At 40.4% G+C, this 16,623-nt stretch overlaps 2 protein-coding genes across 3 annotated transcripts in view; one reads left to right on the top strand and one right to left on the bottom strand.

The window, feature by feature from the left end:
- CRIM1 (cysteine rich transmembrane BMP regulator 1) overlaps nt 1–10,972 on the top strand; it is a 198,460-nt gene extending 187,488 nt beyond the window's left edge. The window contains exons 15-17 of the mRNA XM_023516671.1: nt 4,392–4,511; nt 6,964–7,154; nt 8,466–10,972. Coding sequence (XP_023372439.1) covers nt 4,392–4,511; nt 6,964–7,154; nt 8,466–8,642 — 488 coding nt within the window. The 3' untranslated portion in view covers nt 8,643–10,972. The remainder of the gene's footprint in view (nt 1–4,391; nt 4,512–6,963; nt 7,155–8,465) is intronic.
- A 1,193-nt stretch (nt 10,973–12,165) lies between these two features.
- Nucleotides 12,166–16,623, bottom strand: part of FEZ2 (fasciculation and elongation protein zeta 2) — a 45,409-nt gene continuing 40,951 nt past the window's right edge. For both annotated transcript variants that reach the window (XM_012808819.2, XM_023516644.1), the window contains 2 exons: nt 16,290–16,355; nt 12,166–13,114 (listed from right to left, as the gene is read on the bottom strand). In XM_012808819.2, coding sequence (XP_012664273.1) covers nt 13,098–13,114; nt 16,290–16,355 — 83 coding nt within the window. In that variant the 3' untranslated portion in view covers nt 12,166–13,097. The remainder of the gene's footprint in view (nt 13,115–16,289; nt 16,356–16,623) is intronic.

Below are 16,623 nucleotides of genomic sequence, written 5' to 3'. Positions count from 1 at the left end.
TTTGGTTTGGGGCACTTTTAGTTAGAAATACCCATTAGACATCAGACCTGGAGATAATGAATAGATGGTGATCATCTAATCAGAGGTTGAGGACGGAGATAGGAAATTGATATGCAAATATGGATGTTGTTGGCCTTAGATGGCTTTTAAGCATGGACTAGATGAGATCACCTAAGGAGGGATGGTCCATAGAGAAGGAGAGCACCCAGCACTGCCTCCTGAGACCCTCCAGCTTTTAGAGACTGGGCAGGGGAAGAGGCTCTGGCAGAGAAAATGGAGAAGGAGCACTAGGTTCAAAGGAGGAAGCTCAGAGGGTCAGCATCCTGGAAGCCAAATGGAGAAAGGTTTCAGGTAGGAGGGAGTAAAAGCTGAATCAGGTGCCACCATTAGCAGAGAAGATGAGCAGTGGAAACTGTTGTACACTCAACATTGTCATAATCCTCCTGACAGTGGTTTCACTAAGCAAGTGGAGGCAGAGTCTAATTTAGAGTAGTTTCAGAGCAACAGGAGACGTGAGCTGGGCACAGCAGTTATACACTTCTAGATACAGACCATGAGTGCTGAGGTCATGAGTATGATTTCCTGTGAAGTCAAGTGGCCCTGGAGGGTTTCACAGAGAAAGGATTTTACTAGATCTCAAAGGACAACTGGACTCTCTTCATTACAGTGAAGAGGGTAAGCTGACCAAAGACCCTGAGATGGGAAAGGTCAAGGTCATACCTCAGGTGTTCAAGTAGAAAGAGGTAAGGACAGAAGAGGTAACTTTGGCCAAGATTTTTAGGGCATTAATTACCAAATGAAGAGTGTAGATGTGGTCCTTTGTAGAGAGTAGGGAGGCACTTTTTTCAGCAGGTGAATGACATGATTGCAGGTGGGAGTGGGGAACCTGCAGCCTACAGCCACATGTGGCCTCCTCAGTACTTCAGAATAGCCTTTCAACTGAATCCAAATTTTACAGAACAAATCCTTCTATTAAAAGGGATGCAGCAAAGAAAGATGATGCTTTTCTTGTCTCCCTTGGTGCTTAACAAAGAATAATCTTGAAATCAAAAGGCTGCAGGTTCCCTATCCCAGGAAAGTCCAAAGCAGACAGAGACCAGGAAGCAGAACAGTCGTAACATGCACTACAGATGCCCTGGGGGTGACGGTAGGAACCCAAGTTCAGGTGGTGGAGGTAGGAATAGTCATTCTTCTTGGTTTGCGAGGTTAGTAAGAGAGACCACAAATATTGCTGGCATCTTTGCTCATCTCCTGGGATTTCTCCAGCAACTTTGTAGTTTTTATTTATTGCTGGGATGAAATTTAATTTCTGTTGATTAACTCTTCTTTCTGCATCTGTTGTAATATTGATGCATCACTTCTCCATCTCATCTCTAAGCAAATTTTGCATTCAGTTAAGCTTTTGCCATCTCCTATCTGATCCAGTGTGGGTGGCCAGGCAGGCTGGATTCCTGTCAGGTTCTCTTATCAGCTCACTGGGTAATCTTAGCCAAGGCTCTTCCCCCAAGTTTCAGGCTTCCCTTTCTCACCTGGATAGCATATGCCAGCTCCCAAAAATGCTGTGAGGAGGGCTAAGACGATGGTGTGGGAGCATGGCCTGGTCTGTCCAGCAAACATTGTCCTCTCGACATAGCAGCTTACGTTCTGAATAGCCTCCCCTGGACACAGTTGTCTGTGGGCATGAGTACAGAACCTGTGAGCTGGTTAGTACTTGTTCCATTTTACAGAAGAAACTGAGGCTCAGCAAAGTTAATTATCCAAAGTCACGTAGCTAGTTAGCAGAAAATATGGGACTCTTGGTTCTAAATTGACTTCAGGTTTTGTTTCCCTAAAAAAGTGGTGCCCTTAGCTTGTGAGCTCCAGGCATCCTGCCCTGTATTCCAGAAAAAAAGGACATTTTAAGGAAGATAACTCTTAAAACTGACCAGATGCCTCTGAAAGCAAAATAAATCCCCAGTAAACTACCTTGAGTCCCTCTGAAGTTCAGATCAAATATGACCACAGGAGTAATTCTTAAGTGTGACTATGTACCTGGCCATGGTCTTCATGGCCAGGCTGGATGTGGCTTTGTGTCAGTCTCTGCCTATCTGCAATGCTGGCAGCTATAAAGGGCTCTTCTAGTAAATGGCAGAAAGGGTATGTTTCAGAGTCTGCGATTGAATGCAGTTTTTGACCGTAGAAGGCCTAGATCTAGGCATGGAAACAAATAGCATCCTCACTCCTTTTTGTCTCTATAAGCAGTTTTTTGTCGAAAGATTTTTATTCTTTTTGACAAAACTGCTGAGAGGGCGCTTCCCTCTTGAGTTCAAATTAGAGGGAGGTGACCCTCTTCCCTTGGACTTGAGGACTCTGAAATGGAACTGTTATAAACTTATTATAAAGTAGGTGTGGGTGGGTTTTTATCAGAGCCGCACTGAGTTTGGGCAGGCCATGAGCTGCTAGATGGGAGACGCAGTCAAGCACTGGTCATCAGGAGAGACTCCTGAAGGGCCAGATTAGTCTTGCTCACAGCTGTATCCCCAAAACTCAGACCAGTGCCTGCCACGGAGGGTGTTCAGGAAACTTCTGTTGAACAATGGTGATATCACTGAAGAAAGCAGATCCTTGCAACTTGCCTTTCTAAACCCTGGTGGGAGGGAAACTCAGGCCCACAAGTATCTGTTGTTTGATGGGTTTCACCTGAAATCTACCAGGTGCAAATTGAGAGCACAAGAATTCCAAAGCTGCTTCTGTACTGCTCCTACCCAGGAAAAAACCTGAGGTGGCCCTGAACTGAGCCTAGCTCTGAGACCTCTTCAGAGGCCTTTGCTACTTAGCCTTTGACATTCACAGGTCTGGTGATACAAACCAGTTCGCCTTTGACACTGAGGGCTCGTATTCTGCCCATATTCATCCAGGAAATTCATAGGACCATACCAGGGATTTTCAGCAGCTGAGTTAAATACCCCCTACAAACATAAACATCGCAGGATGACCTCATCCAGACCTATCAGATGAAGACCCGTGAGAATCAATAGTTTGTAAGCTCTTTGGTGAGCCTGATGCGATTAAAAGAAAACATTGAGAATCTCTGATTTGTACTCAGGCCCACCATACTCCTGCACATATTTTTAGTGAAAACTATTTTTACTTCTAGAACTTGCAGGGACCCAGAGAACCTTTGGAAACTATGATAGTTCCTAGTTCTTGGCATGTCGGAAGGCCTTACACGTAAGAAAGCAAAAGACTGTTCTTGGAGGCAGCAAGAAAACTTGGGCTTTGGAATCCCAGAACTACACTTGAATCTCAGCACAATCTTAAGCAATTTACTTAACTCTTTGAGTCTGCTTCCCTGGCTGGGTATTTATTTAACTCACAGTGGAATCTCAGCAGGAACTCTCTTCTCTACCACTTTCCTGTCTCTTCAATTCATCTTAAGATTTACTTTTTGAAAGCCTGGTAACCCTGAGACAGAAAACAATAACTTTGCGTGAAAAGGATCATCAGCCCTATTTCAGTTTACAGACAATGTATTTTGTTTTGGTCTAAATTAGGCTGTACTGAGTATTTAGAATTATAGATGGCAGGATCTCACCAAGAGGAAGTACGTGAGTGATGGAGACTTTTATCATCACATTTTGAAAACAGAGCTTCTTAAGACTTTAGAATGTGGGGCTAGCTGTGATCAGCTAGATGAAGTATAGATATAAAAATAGGACCCAAAAAAAGCACTTAACTTTTATACTGGTCCCTTTTAGCATTTGCCTTCAAAAAAAAAAAAGACCTGATATTTGGATGGAAGAATACACTTCTCAGACAGTTTGGTTTCATGTTGTAGATTGAACAATGCCCACATGATTGGATTCGATTAGATTAGATGATTAGATAATGTAAATATATGTACTGAAGAGCAGTATGCAATCTAAACAGTTCCACTAGTGACATAATGGACATAATTGCCTACAGCCCATTCCCATTTAGGGGGAGACAGAAAAGAGGAAATGGCCAAGAAATGTATTGAGAGTAGACAATGCTTTAACTTCTTTTCAAGTTTTATATAAATAATTCACTCGTGGATTAAAGATATTCAGCTGACGGAAAATAAAAGAAATCCTTTCATTTCAGCCAGTTCCCTCAGTTCAACAAACCATGGAGTCAACACCATTTGACATGAAAAAGCAGTTTTTGACCCTAATGGAGAAAAAAACTCTTTTTTCTTTCAAATGTTGAGCTTCCCACCATTGCAGGCTAGCAACTTGCTAGCATTAGTGATGTTAAATGTGGAAACTGGATCTTTCATATCCCAGGAAATACTGTATTGAAGCGAGTACCATTTGGATTAAGGATACAGAAGCCAGTGATAAGATACAGCTTCTCCATCATCTCTTATGAAAAATGTTCCCTTCTTTTAGAAATGTATATCCCAGAAGCAACCAATATACCCATTGAGAAGACAAATCATCGTGGAGAGACTGACCTGGAGGTTCCCATGTGGCCCACACCTGGTGAAAATGACATTCATCTTCCTAGAGGTAAGCACTGACATCAGTTGAGATGTGGTCTATTTTGGGTTTTTTTAATAAGTTTTTAGAATGTCTTGTGAGTAACTTCTTAAAGGGTTTGCCCAAGTGAATCAGATAACTACTGCAGGGAAAAATGCACTTTGCTGAAATACATTTAACACCACACATTAATTAAGAGTCAGCAGGTAGTAGTATTAAATGCCTCCTCCCTGACCCTGCGTGCTCAGAGACTTTGTGTTGATGGACAGAACATGCTCCAGTCACAAGAGCTTGCACCTGGAATCTCCAAGCCTTCTCTCCAGTTGGCATGGTGACTGGGCTTCGTAATCAGAGTAATAATTATTCATTGTCCCTGTGGATTCTGTACTAAACATTTACACCTTAGGTCACCCTCTTCTTCTGGGTATTTTTGACTTTGTGAGAGTTTGGTTTATTATATGTGTTGATTTTTCTGGTCACCGGGATAATTCCGTGCTTTTTTCCCCCTTGTCCTGTCTTGTCCTTTCAGTTGTGTATAATAAAGATGTCACTTTGTCAGCTGCCAGTATTTCCTTCTTTATAAAAGCAAACTTCTTGACCAAAACAGAGTAAACTTGCTCTTAGCCGTGACTCAGGACTGTCTCCTATCTACTCTAAGCACATTTTCCAAATCATTGCTGTACAATTTTTATAATATTTCTTTTGGAAGAAGCAGTATTCATTGCTCGAGAGATTAATTGTCTGTTACTCTAGATAGTCTCGGTGTTATGCTTGGACCAAGCCAGATGACCAGAGAGCCAAATTCCTGGACCTAGTGTTTTGGCTCTTGTATAATTGCTCTGAGTGAGGGTGCTTTAGCATTATGCTTACATTCATCCAGCCCGCAAACCTTAGTGCCTGCTGTGTGCCAGCACCGTTCTCCATGATAGGCTTGGGTCCTAAGCACAGCCGTACTTACCGTAGCCTGCCGGAGACCTGTGCGTTGCCCAGTGTCCCTCTTATAAAGTCCCTGAGTTTCCTCATGTGTCAGAAGCAAGAAAATTTATGCTTCTCCCACGCAACTGAATTGTTTTAATCTTAAAAGACACTGTGAATCTTACTCATATTTATTTCTGCTTTTTGTTCTGGCTGCTAGAAAGCTCAAATCTAATATCTCTGCCTTGGTTTTAACACAGCAGCAGAACTGGAGGGCTGAGTTTTGTAGATAGACCTCAGTTCAGCTCCAGCTCCCTTTCACCAAGACTTTCCTTAATTTACTTTTTAATCTTCTTGTATGACATGTACATTATTAAAACCACTTTCTGTATTATTTGGAATATGGGCATGTAAAATTCATGCTTTTATTCATTGTGTATTTAAAGATCTGAATTAATCCAAAAACAGTGTTGTTCTTTGGCATTTTTTTTTTGATATTGATAAATACAGGGCGGACATAAAGTTTGTGTGCAATTTACTATGTTAAATTATTTTAAATTGCACATGAACTTTATGTCCACTCTGTATGTGTTCCTATGTAGTATCAACTAGGAATGTTCTTCTATTCCTTCTCCCCTCCACCCTCCTGGAATACACACAGAAACACATAAATAAAAATCTAAGTTTCAAATCATAGACAGTCTTACATATCACAAAGTCATGTTACTTTGTGAGCTGAGTTTCCAGAACAATCTAACTGTAACTCCTTTTGATTTTATGTGGCCTGTATCTCTGACTAAATTAGCCTTCAGTGCATTTAGAAAACCTGACTACGATGATTTATTTGAAACAAAATAAAAGGAGGCTTCAGAGAGGGCCCCTGATCAGTGTATGTTTAACCTTATCTTTGCAATATTCATTATAAGAACAGTATTTTAAAAGAACAGAAATGTCTTCATTCATAAGAGCAAGCTTATAAAATATGCAGTATAATTAAGCTAAGGCAAGAAAATGACCAAATAGGCCTAATGAACTTTTCAATATCTTTTATGAAAAGGAAAGCATTTTTGCTTAGAGCCTAGTGAACCAGGGTATCAACCAAAAGACCAAGCTCCTGATTCTGGTTTGGTTTTTGACCTAATCACTCTCAGCTATTACACTAGTAAGTGGAAGGATGTACTCTGTCCTAGTCTATTTGTCAGCAAGCACAAAGCTAAGCTAACGTTTCTCCTTCAAAATCTTAGAAGGCCATGTAAGTTAATAGTGATCAGAATATGTGTTATAGTCTAAATTTAGCCACTTTTAAAAATCTACCTAAGCATCTTATTTTCTTGATTAGCTAGAACCAGGATCTTCTTGCCCAATTCTTAACATTCTTACTGATTTTTTTTCTTTTTTACATTCATCCCTAAGCACTCTGAACCAAGAGACCTGTGGATCAACATTAGACATTAATATTTTTATCCTCAAAGTACTAAGAAAAAGTAAATCCAAATTGCTGATATCTATTTTCAATGTATTGTAACTAAAATAATCCTTAGAAATTCTTTTTTTTTTTTTTTTCTAGATATTGGTCACCTCCAGGTAGATTACAGAGATAACAACAGGCTGCATCCAAGTGAAGATTCTCCACTGGACTCAGTTGCCTTGGTTGTGGTTCCTATAATAATATGCCTCTCTATTATAATAGCATTCCTATTCATCAACCAGAAGAAACAGTGGATACCACTGCTTTGCTGGTATCGAACACCAACTAAGGTATTGTCCTGAGAAGGTCATGGTCTCTTGAATGATGAAACTAGGAAAGCTTCCACACACTTCCTTAAAATTGCTTAATCTATCTTTTATATTAATCAGGGAAATTTTTACTTTGCAATTCTTAGCCTCAAATATACATCAGGAGGTAGCAATCAGATATATAGTAAATTGCCTAGGGCTAGATTGATCACTGGGTGAATTACCCATTATCTGTTGGTTAATGAATCCTGACCTTTCATGGATCAAATTTGCTTGATGTATTTTTAAGATTTTCAAATGAACAGTTCCTCTGGATTGATGCCTAAATCATTTTTGTTCATATTAGACATTGAAACTTGATCACCTGGAATTTCTCAGTCATGTATCAGAACTAGGAGAGAAAAAAAATGAGAAAAGGAGATAATAGTCAGGAGAGGGCAGGAAGAAAGCTGGAAGTTAGTATACGGGAAGTCCACAGGCCAGCTCGATGCGTCAGGTGCAAGCAGAGGTGAGAAGGGAGCCATAGATGATGAAATGGTAGGAAATAATGGTAGACGAGGCCGAGTTCACATTCACACCAGGGGGCAAAGAGTATGTGTTTGTTTTCGATATAAATACAAAGGGCCTCCACATCTATTTTAAAGGGAAGAAAGAACTATATTGAAAGAAACCATAATTCCATCCAACTCTGATTCTGCCTTTTGCACTTAGCTGGTTTTGATCAATCATACAATCCTAAAATTTGAAAACAGCCCTAATCCAGTTTACCATGTAGACCCTTCTATATAGAATTTCTGTCAGATCCCCTGATTTTCTTTTGACACATATGCATTGGGCACAGCCTCTCTGCTGGGTCAGGAGACAGGGTTGCACTGTCCAAAGCTGAGATGAGAGACCCTTCTTGGAAAGCACATGAGATAACTAGGGACAGATGGGCTGGCCCCGCTTTGATGCTGTTACACAGCCTGCGTGATTGGAAAGTGCCCGTTTGTTTATAGATCTGCCTACCCAGTAACTTCCTATCATTCTTCAACCCTATTAAACACTTCAAGGATTTGAAAAGACCATCTCACCAGTCTTTCGTTTTTGTTTTTTCAGTTCCTCCATCTCCCTGTATGACATAGTTTCTTGACATTCCACCTTTAAATACAGTCTGTCAGTATACCACATAAAAGGATAGCTGCTACGGGAATAGGATGTAATACCCCACACACAGCCCTCTCAGTGGACTGTGAAACTCTTATCTTTCATGAATTAGGTGCTAAATTTCTGTTCATCTGGGATATGTATAGCAGCTAATTCTTTGTGCTTTTTCCTCTTCTCCTTAAATAGCCTTCTTCCTTAAATAATCAGCTGGTGTCTGTGGACTGCAAGAAAGGAACCAGAGTCCAGGTAGAAAGTTCCCAGAGAATGCTAAGAATTGCTGAACCAGATGCAAGATTCAGTGGCTTCTACAGCATGCAAAAACAGAACCATCTACAGGCAGACAACTTCTACCAAACAGTGTGAAAAAAGGCAACTTGGATGAGGTTTCAAAAGACAGAAAATGACTTAAATCTGCTCTTAAAAGTAAACTAGAATCTGTGCACTTGCTTAGTGGATTGTCTTGGATTGTGACTTGATGTACAGCGCTAAGAACTCCCTGGGATGGGCTCTGTCGACAGCAATGTGCAGAACAAGCATTCCCACCTTTCCTCAAGATAACTGACCAAGTGTTTTCTTAGAACCAAAGTTTTTAAAGTTGCTAAGATATATTTGCTTGTAAAATAGCTGTAGAGATATTTGGGGGTGGGGACAGTGAGTTTGGTTGGGGAAACGGGTGGGAGGGTGGTGGTGGTGGGAAGAAACATTGGTCAGCTTGGCTCGGGGAGAAATCTAGTAAAATAAAAGCAGTTCAGTGGTCCAGAGGATATTTTTTTTTCCTGTTAACTCTGAAGACTGTACTGGTTGCTGCAGAGCTCAAGCCTGAATGAGCAGGAAACAAAAAAGGCCTTGCGACCCAGCTGCCATAACCACCTTAAAAACTACCAGACAAGCGCATCAGAACCTTTGATAGCCATCCCAGGTCTAAAGCCACAAGTTTCTTTTCTATACAGTCACGACTGCAGTAGGCAGTGAGGAAGCCAGAGGAATGCGATAGCGACATTTCTCTAAAGCGGGTTATGAAAGATAGAGACAGTTATACTTTTTGCTGCTTTTGTTTTCTTACAAGCCAATCAGCCAGTTCCTAGCAGAGTCAGCACATGAACATGATCTAAGTCATTTCTTGATGTGAGCACTGGAGCTTTTCTTACGTCAGCGCGGCGGGAAGGAGGGAGAGGGCGAAGAACCAGGCATTTCCAGGGGCTGTCCTTCACTGTGTGTCATTGCTTTGTTCTGTTCTATGGTTGTTCGTAGTTTCTGTTGAAGCTCTAGCTTAAGAAGAGACTTTTTTTAAAAAAGAAAAAAAGGACTGTTTGGGGATTTTTTTTTCCTTTGTTATATACTGATTCCACAAAATAGAAACTACTTCATTTTAATTGTATATTATTCAAGCACCTTTGTTGAAGCTCAAAAAAAATTATGCCTCTTTGAACTTTAGCAATTATAGGAATATTTATGTAACTATCTTATGCTTCAGAAAACAAAAGTATTTGTGTGCATGTGTATATAATATATATGTGCATATATATTTATACACATACAATTTATGTTTTCCTGTTGAATGTATTTTTATGAGATTTTAACCAGTACAAAGGCAGATAAACAGGCATTCCATTATCGATGCTTTTGATCACTTACAAATTTTGTTAATAACACCAAATCTCATTCTACTTGCAGTCTGATTAGAAAGGTGTGTGTATGTATGTGTGAGTCTGTGGATGTGGATGCTGTGAGCACGCCCACCCTGAGCAGTCAGCACTGCACCTGCTATGGAAAGGGGTCTTCCTTATTAAAATCTTCCTCATTTGATTTGCTTTCAGTTGGTTTTCAATTCGCTCACTGGCCAGAAACATTGATGGCAGTTTTTATCTGCATCACTAATCAGCTCCTGGATTTTTTTTTTTTCTTCAAACAACTGTTTGAAACAACTACTGGAATATTGTCCACAATAAGCTGGAAGTTTGTTGTAGTTTGCCTCAAATATAACTGACTGTATACTATAGTGTTAACTTTTCAAACAGCTCTTAGCACTTTTATACTAATTACCCATTTGTGCATTGATTTTTCTTTTAAAAATGCTTGTTGTGAAAGACACAGATACCCAGTATGCTTAATGTGAAAAGAAAATGTGTTCTGTTTTGTAAAGGAACTTTCAAGTATTGTTGTAAATACTTGGACAGAGGTTGCTGAACTTTAAAAAAATTAATTTATTATTATAATGACCTAATTTATTAATCTGAAGATTAACCATTTTTTTTTTGTCTTAGAATATCAAAAAGAAAAAGAAAAAGGTGTTCTAGCTGTTTGCATCAATGGAAAAAAAGATTTATTATCAAGGGGCAATATTTTTATCTATTTCCAAAATAAATTTGTTAATGATGTTACCAAAATAGATTGACATCAGCCTGATTAGTCTAAATTTTGTTGACAATTAATCCATTCCTGGCATAAAAAGTCTTTATCAAAAAAAAAATTGTAAATGCTTGCTTTTTGTTTTTTCAATCATGGCCATATTATGAAAATACTAACAGGATATAGGACAAGGTGTAAATTTTTTTATTATTATTTTAAAGATATGATTTATCCTGAGTGCTGTATCTATTACTCTTTTACTTTTGTTCCTGTTGTGCTCTTGTAAAAGAAAAACAAATATAATTTCCTGAAGAATAAAATAGATATATGGCACTTGGAGTGCACTGTAGTTCTACGGTTTGTTTTTGCTTTCTTCAAAAAACAAAGAAGGGGATTATTTACAGCTTGGTTCTTAGCAGTAGATAAACACTTGGAGTCAAAGTTATACAATATAGTTTTTGAAAGATGAGGATCAGAAAGACGAACTGTCTTTAAAAGGTTGTCAGTTCTGTGAACCTCCAGTGTCAGGAGAACGCCCTCCCCCTTGAGCCAACCTCCTCCCTCACCCCCTCTGGGCAAGCTGGTCTTCCCCAAGGATTCCTTGCTGTGAACAGGTGCCCCCCAGAGCACATGGCATGGGGGTGCTGTTCTCAGGGGAGACAAAAACCTACCTGTGTCCATCAGAAGTCCGGAACATGCTCCCTATGTCCAAGATGGTTGTGGTGGGAGACCTTGCAGTGGTTGACTACTGACTGAAGAGCCAAGCCCAGTCAGGACAAACCCAACTACAAAGGGACCTGGAGTTGATGGGAAAAAATAGGTATATTTTCCTAGACTTCAGAAGCACCATCTTCAGAAGGTGTTATAAACAGACCATTATTGACATACTTCAAAAAAAACTACCCCCAAGGGCACTTTCACTATATTGCGTACACTTGAACGCTGTATTTCTTCGGTATAAAGTGTGTAAATTCAGATCAAATTATTATTACTGTGTAAGTGTGCATGGTCACCAATGCAAGTGAAGGGGCAAATGAGTTCCACGTAAGACACTGAATAAAACAACGATACCCTCTCGAGTTTCACATACCCCTGAAAATCAGCTGACGTGTCAAGCGGGCACATAATTTAACCCCAACTGCTGCTTTTGCAGTCCTGTCTTGGCTACCGAGTGGAGTGAGGAACGCCAATGCCGACACCCCTCCATGCTCACAGAGGCTAACGTGGAAATGTGAAAGCCCCCTGATGGCAGGTCCCATGCAGACTCTTACTTGGGTTACCCAAGGGAGGGAGGGAGCTCCATAGCTGTTGGAATGTCACAGCCACAGAAAGGGAGCAGGACTTCTCTTAACTCCACAGCGGCTCAGCACAATTTCCCAAGGCCCCTCTCCCCTCCTGAGGAACGTGGGGTAACCAGGGTTTCACCAGCTCACTCGCGCTAATGATAGACCACGTGCAATAACGGAAAAGGACCCGGTTCGGCATGGCGGAAAAACCAACAATGACTGCCCAAAATAAGGCTTCCGAAAGCACACAATGCTTTTCTGTTTTAATTTATTGGATGCCAATGACTTGACTGGAACTGGCAGACGTGCTCATGACCAGTGCTACATCCATGAGTAGCTGTTTGTAGAATTAGTATTTGGGGAACACACACATGCGTGAATAAAATGAAACGGTGATGGGGCGCGGGCAGTGCTGCAGCACAGAGTTTCTCAAGCACCTTAAAGGATACAGACCCCTTTTTAAGTACACTTCCTCACAGACAGGAAACAGAACATTTAAACATCTAACGTTAAGTAACAAAAGATTCTGGAAGTGAATGGCAACTTAATGTTGAAAACTTGAACAATGGTTAAAAAAAAGCAGCAAGCTATAACATCAGTCCTCTTGGACCGTTTTGATGCTGAGTATGAAGCCAAAGTAATGCATAATCTGGTTTTGCTTCCCCAAGAACACCCCAAGTTTGTCAAGTTTCAGTCTCTGTGGACAATACTGGTAGGTAATATTTATACTGACAATTCTCATAAAAATCAGCACTAGTTCTTGCCATCACTGAATTTACAGCATAACTCTCCCAAAGCGTTCATCTAGTTCTTCAGTGCAGTGTACACGTAGAAGCCATAGAAACTCAATGGGCAGACTGTCAGTTAATGAAAAATACAATACATGCACAATTAAGATCATTCCCCCTTACTCTGTTAATAGAACAGTTCATAATTAGTAGCAGGTTGAAAAAAACAAAAACCATCCCTAGAATTTGAAACAGTGCCCATATTTCTCTCGGTTCTATCATATAAAGAATTAGTGAAGTCATGATCTATTAATACTGAATCACAAACCCAAGTTCAAGTGTGCTGAGTTCCCAATAGCAAGAAGGTGATGCTTGCCGGCTTTCAGAATGATGCTGTCGGAATCCAGTCTGCAGTCCAGGGAAGACAAGGCTGCTCCTGAGTAATGCGGCTCTGTCTATGTAGGACACAGAACTAGAGGAAGAAACAGACAGCGACAGGAAGAAATGTTGTTTGTACATTCACACAAAGCTTTTACATGAATATAAAAACACCATTAAGAGTAGAATCACAGTCTCATATAAATGCTAAATACAACTAATCAGGGTCTGGAAGGTACACAGAGGGTAATTAGTAGGTTATATTTGGGTCAGTATTAAGATCACTTATGAGATACTATCAGAAAAAACAGACCTTTTGACTTTCTGGGGTGAAAAATGGAATTATATCCCAAACAATAAAAAATGGAATCATAAAAAAAAAAACCATTAAGTAATGAGAACTAAATATTAATGCAAGGATCTATCGTTATAGTAGCAGTTTCTTTTATTTAAAAAAAAAAGGTTTTAACAAACTATATCTGGAACTTGGTAAGTTCTCGCAAGACACATTTATTAGAATTTCCCAGAAATGAGACATTTAAAGACCATGTCTCTGGGGTACCACTTGGAGACAGAAGCCCATGGTAGCGCTGTGCCATGCGGCCTGTGACACAGCAAACTAACACCCCGATGGAAGTCAAAGAAGGGTGGGACTTTCTGCACACACGTTACTTCCTGTGCGGGATCAGCAGGGTGGCTGCCACGCGTTCCTTACTAGCCTTTGTACTACCATTGAAGGCAGCGGTGGCAGCAGGCTGCAGTGGCATAATCAAGCAGGTATGATTAAGAGAAACCCCCTTAGCCCACCTATAACCTATCCTTTCTCCCTCCGGCCAAAGGAGACCTCTTTTCTACCTTCCTTCATTTCTGACCTTTGCATTAAAACCAAGATGGTATATTTAGGCAGCCAAGCCACATCCACCTGAGTTAAAACAATGACAAAGCCAGCCAAAAAGGAGGGTTCTCCCTTGAGCAATACCCACCTCCCAGACCAAGTGTCCCATGAGTCGTCCCCAAGAAAGAGGAACAGTTAACCAGCTTTGAATTTCCAGGATGGGTGTAAAAGAGCATTTGAAGGGACCCCACACCAGCACCCTCCCACATGCCTGAATCCCCTCCATGGTACAGTTCCCCCTTCCGCATCTTTTCAGACTACAGCTTCTCCGCCACAGTCTGAATTCTACCTTCTTTTCCACCCAGTTCTCACAATACAAAGTGAAGACAAAACCACAGCACATGCACACAAACAGCTCGTCAGAAGCAGGCACAGAATAGAGAACTGGGCTCACGGACAGGAGCCAGGGGGCCGAGCGTGAGGAGCAGAACTAGCTGGGAGCTGCTTCCCTAAGGCATGCGGTATAGGTGGGTTCACAATTACAGGCCTAGGTTTGCAGAGTCAAGAATGAAAAATCCCTTTCCCCCAGAGCACTCTGTTCCCTGGGTCATAACATCCTTCCAAGCAGTCAAATGCTAAAATAGCTAGAGAATGCTTCAGAAGCTCATTCTATCACTGGCCCTCATGGCAGCGCCCTAGGGACCCCACCGTAATTAAAATTTAAGACATGTTTGTCTCATTCCTGTTTCACATCTCGCAAGAACAAATCTCAGAACAATCCAGCTTTCATACCAATGCTAGCACAACACCAAAGCAAACAAAGATGTCAGGTATTAAAAAAAGAAAGAAAGAAAAAGGAAATCAGAACCTAATAGGGAGAAAAAGTCCTCCACCAGGAAAATGGCTTATTTAAAAATGATGTCAGTGCAGTCTTTTCTAACCCAGTGTTAACCTACTAATGACTGGCTCATGTTTTTAAAACTAAGTCAAGCCTCTTACACATGAAACTTATGTATTATTTACTTTGAGCACCTGTGTACACGGCTATTGAAGAAAAGTCCCATCTGAGATATCTGACATCTCAGAAATCCTCATTTTCCTACGGTCAGCTAACTGATGGGAAGAGAGAAAACCCAGAGAAAAATGTTACTAGAAGAGGAGTGCTCTCAAATGTGATCAAAACTACAAGATGCACTTTGTGATGCTTTGAAAATCTGTTACCTAAATTACTGCCACTATAACCCAATTACAGCCCAAGAAGAAAGGGAAAGGGGAGAGAGAGGCCAGGGGGGGAGGGAGGGAGGATGGGTGGAGAGAGCATAATTGGTAGGACCACACCTACGGCGCATCTTACAAGGTATCTACTAGGTGTAGAATATAAATGTCCTAACACAATAACTAAGAAAATGCTGTGAAGGCTATGTTAACCAGTTTGACAAAAGCATTCCAGATCTTAGTAAAACCAGCACATTGTACCCCGTGACTGCATTAAGGTACACAGCTATGATTTAATAAAAAAAAGATAAACTATATGTCAATGTAAGTACAAAGAATAAGAGGTAAACAGATTTCAACTGTTATAAATTTCTTGTATTATGAGGAAAGTGGTAAATCATTTGAAATCAGAATTGTCAAACGAATTTTAAATAATTTTTAAGAGGATCTGAACTTATAGTTACCAGAAATAAAAGAGCTTCAACTTTTAAAAAAAAATAAATACATAAAAATAATTTCATTGGGAAGTATTAATTTTGCCTATAACACAGTTCTTCGGAGCCCTCCTTATCATCCAAACGTCGTTCTTTCTGCAGAAAGGGAAGCGTTGGCAGCGTCTTCACTTCTCTTCTTTTGCCTCATCGATATTCCCTTCCCGTGTGATCTCGAGCCTTGCTCTTGCTCCTAAGATTCATGGATGACTCTTCATCTTTCTGGGTCGATGAAAGTCCCTCCCCTGTATTTGCCCCTTCCCCCTCCCTGTCCACTACGCCAACCCCTTTCGTATTCCCCTTGGCGCTGTTCACAGATCTGACTATTCCTTGCTTCATCTGTCCTAATGAGCTGGCCTTCCTGCTTTCCCACTGTCCCCAAGATAACAGAGGCCACCCTTCTCAAATCTTCCAGCGTCCATGTGCCAACACCTGATCCCCACACATACTCCTCGTGGCAAAATCCTACTAATTTCCCTCTGCGGCCTTCCTTAGGGTTTATGACTTGGCTGCAAAATTTATTTCCAGCCCAAGACCTTAAATAAAAGTTAAATTTTATATAACCATAATTTATAATGGTGGTGGTAAAAGTCCTCACTTTGCACAAAAAGGTTAATGAAAGTTATGCATTTGGAAGTTACGTTTTGAATCTATGTGTAAGACGAGGCATTTACTGACTAAGCAAAACCTCCCAGTCACTGCACATCCACCACCGTTATAAAACTCACCTTTCAGTATATAATCAGTTAATAAGCTCGGAACTTTGTCACTGTCCTCTTTCATGGCACGAAGAACTACAAAATAAAGGAGAAAGGCAAAAAGGCAACAATTGAAAAGTCCGACCCAAAATAAAATTTGATTTCAATCATTGTAGCCCTAATTAATTATATAACTGATTCATCCAAATTATATATTATTATCGTGATAAGGGAAGAAAATTTACCTTAGTTGAATAATTCCTTATTTCAGTCAGAATATCCCACTTATCTGAGAGCTATTTCTCAGATTTAGCATTTCCAAACAAGTAGAGGCAGGAAAGAAGAATCAGGATGTTTACACAGA

Source organism: Otolemur garnettii, unplaced genomic scaffold (genome assembly GCF_000181295.1).
Source record: "Otolemur garnettii isolate 467f Iridium unplaced genomic scaffold, OtoGar3 scaffold00095, whole genome shotgun sequence".
Classification (NCBI taxonomy): Eukaryota; Metazoa; Chordata; class Mammalia; order Primates; family Galagidae; genus Otolemur; species Otolemur garnettii.
This window is presented reverse-complemented; position numbering and strand designations above follow the sequence as displayed.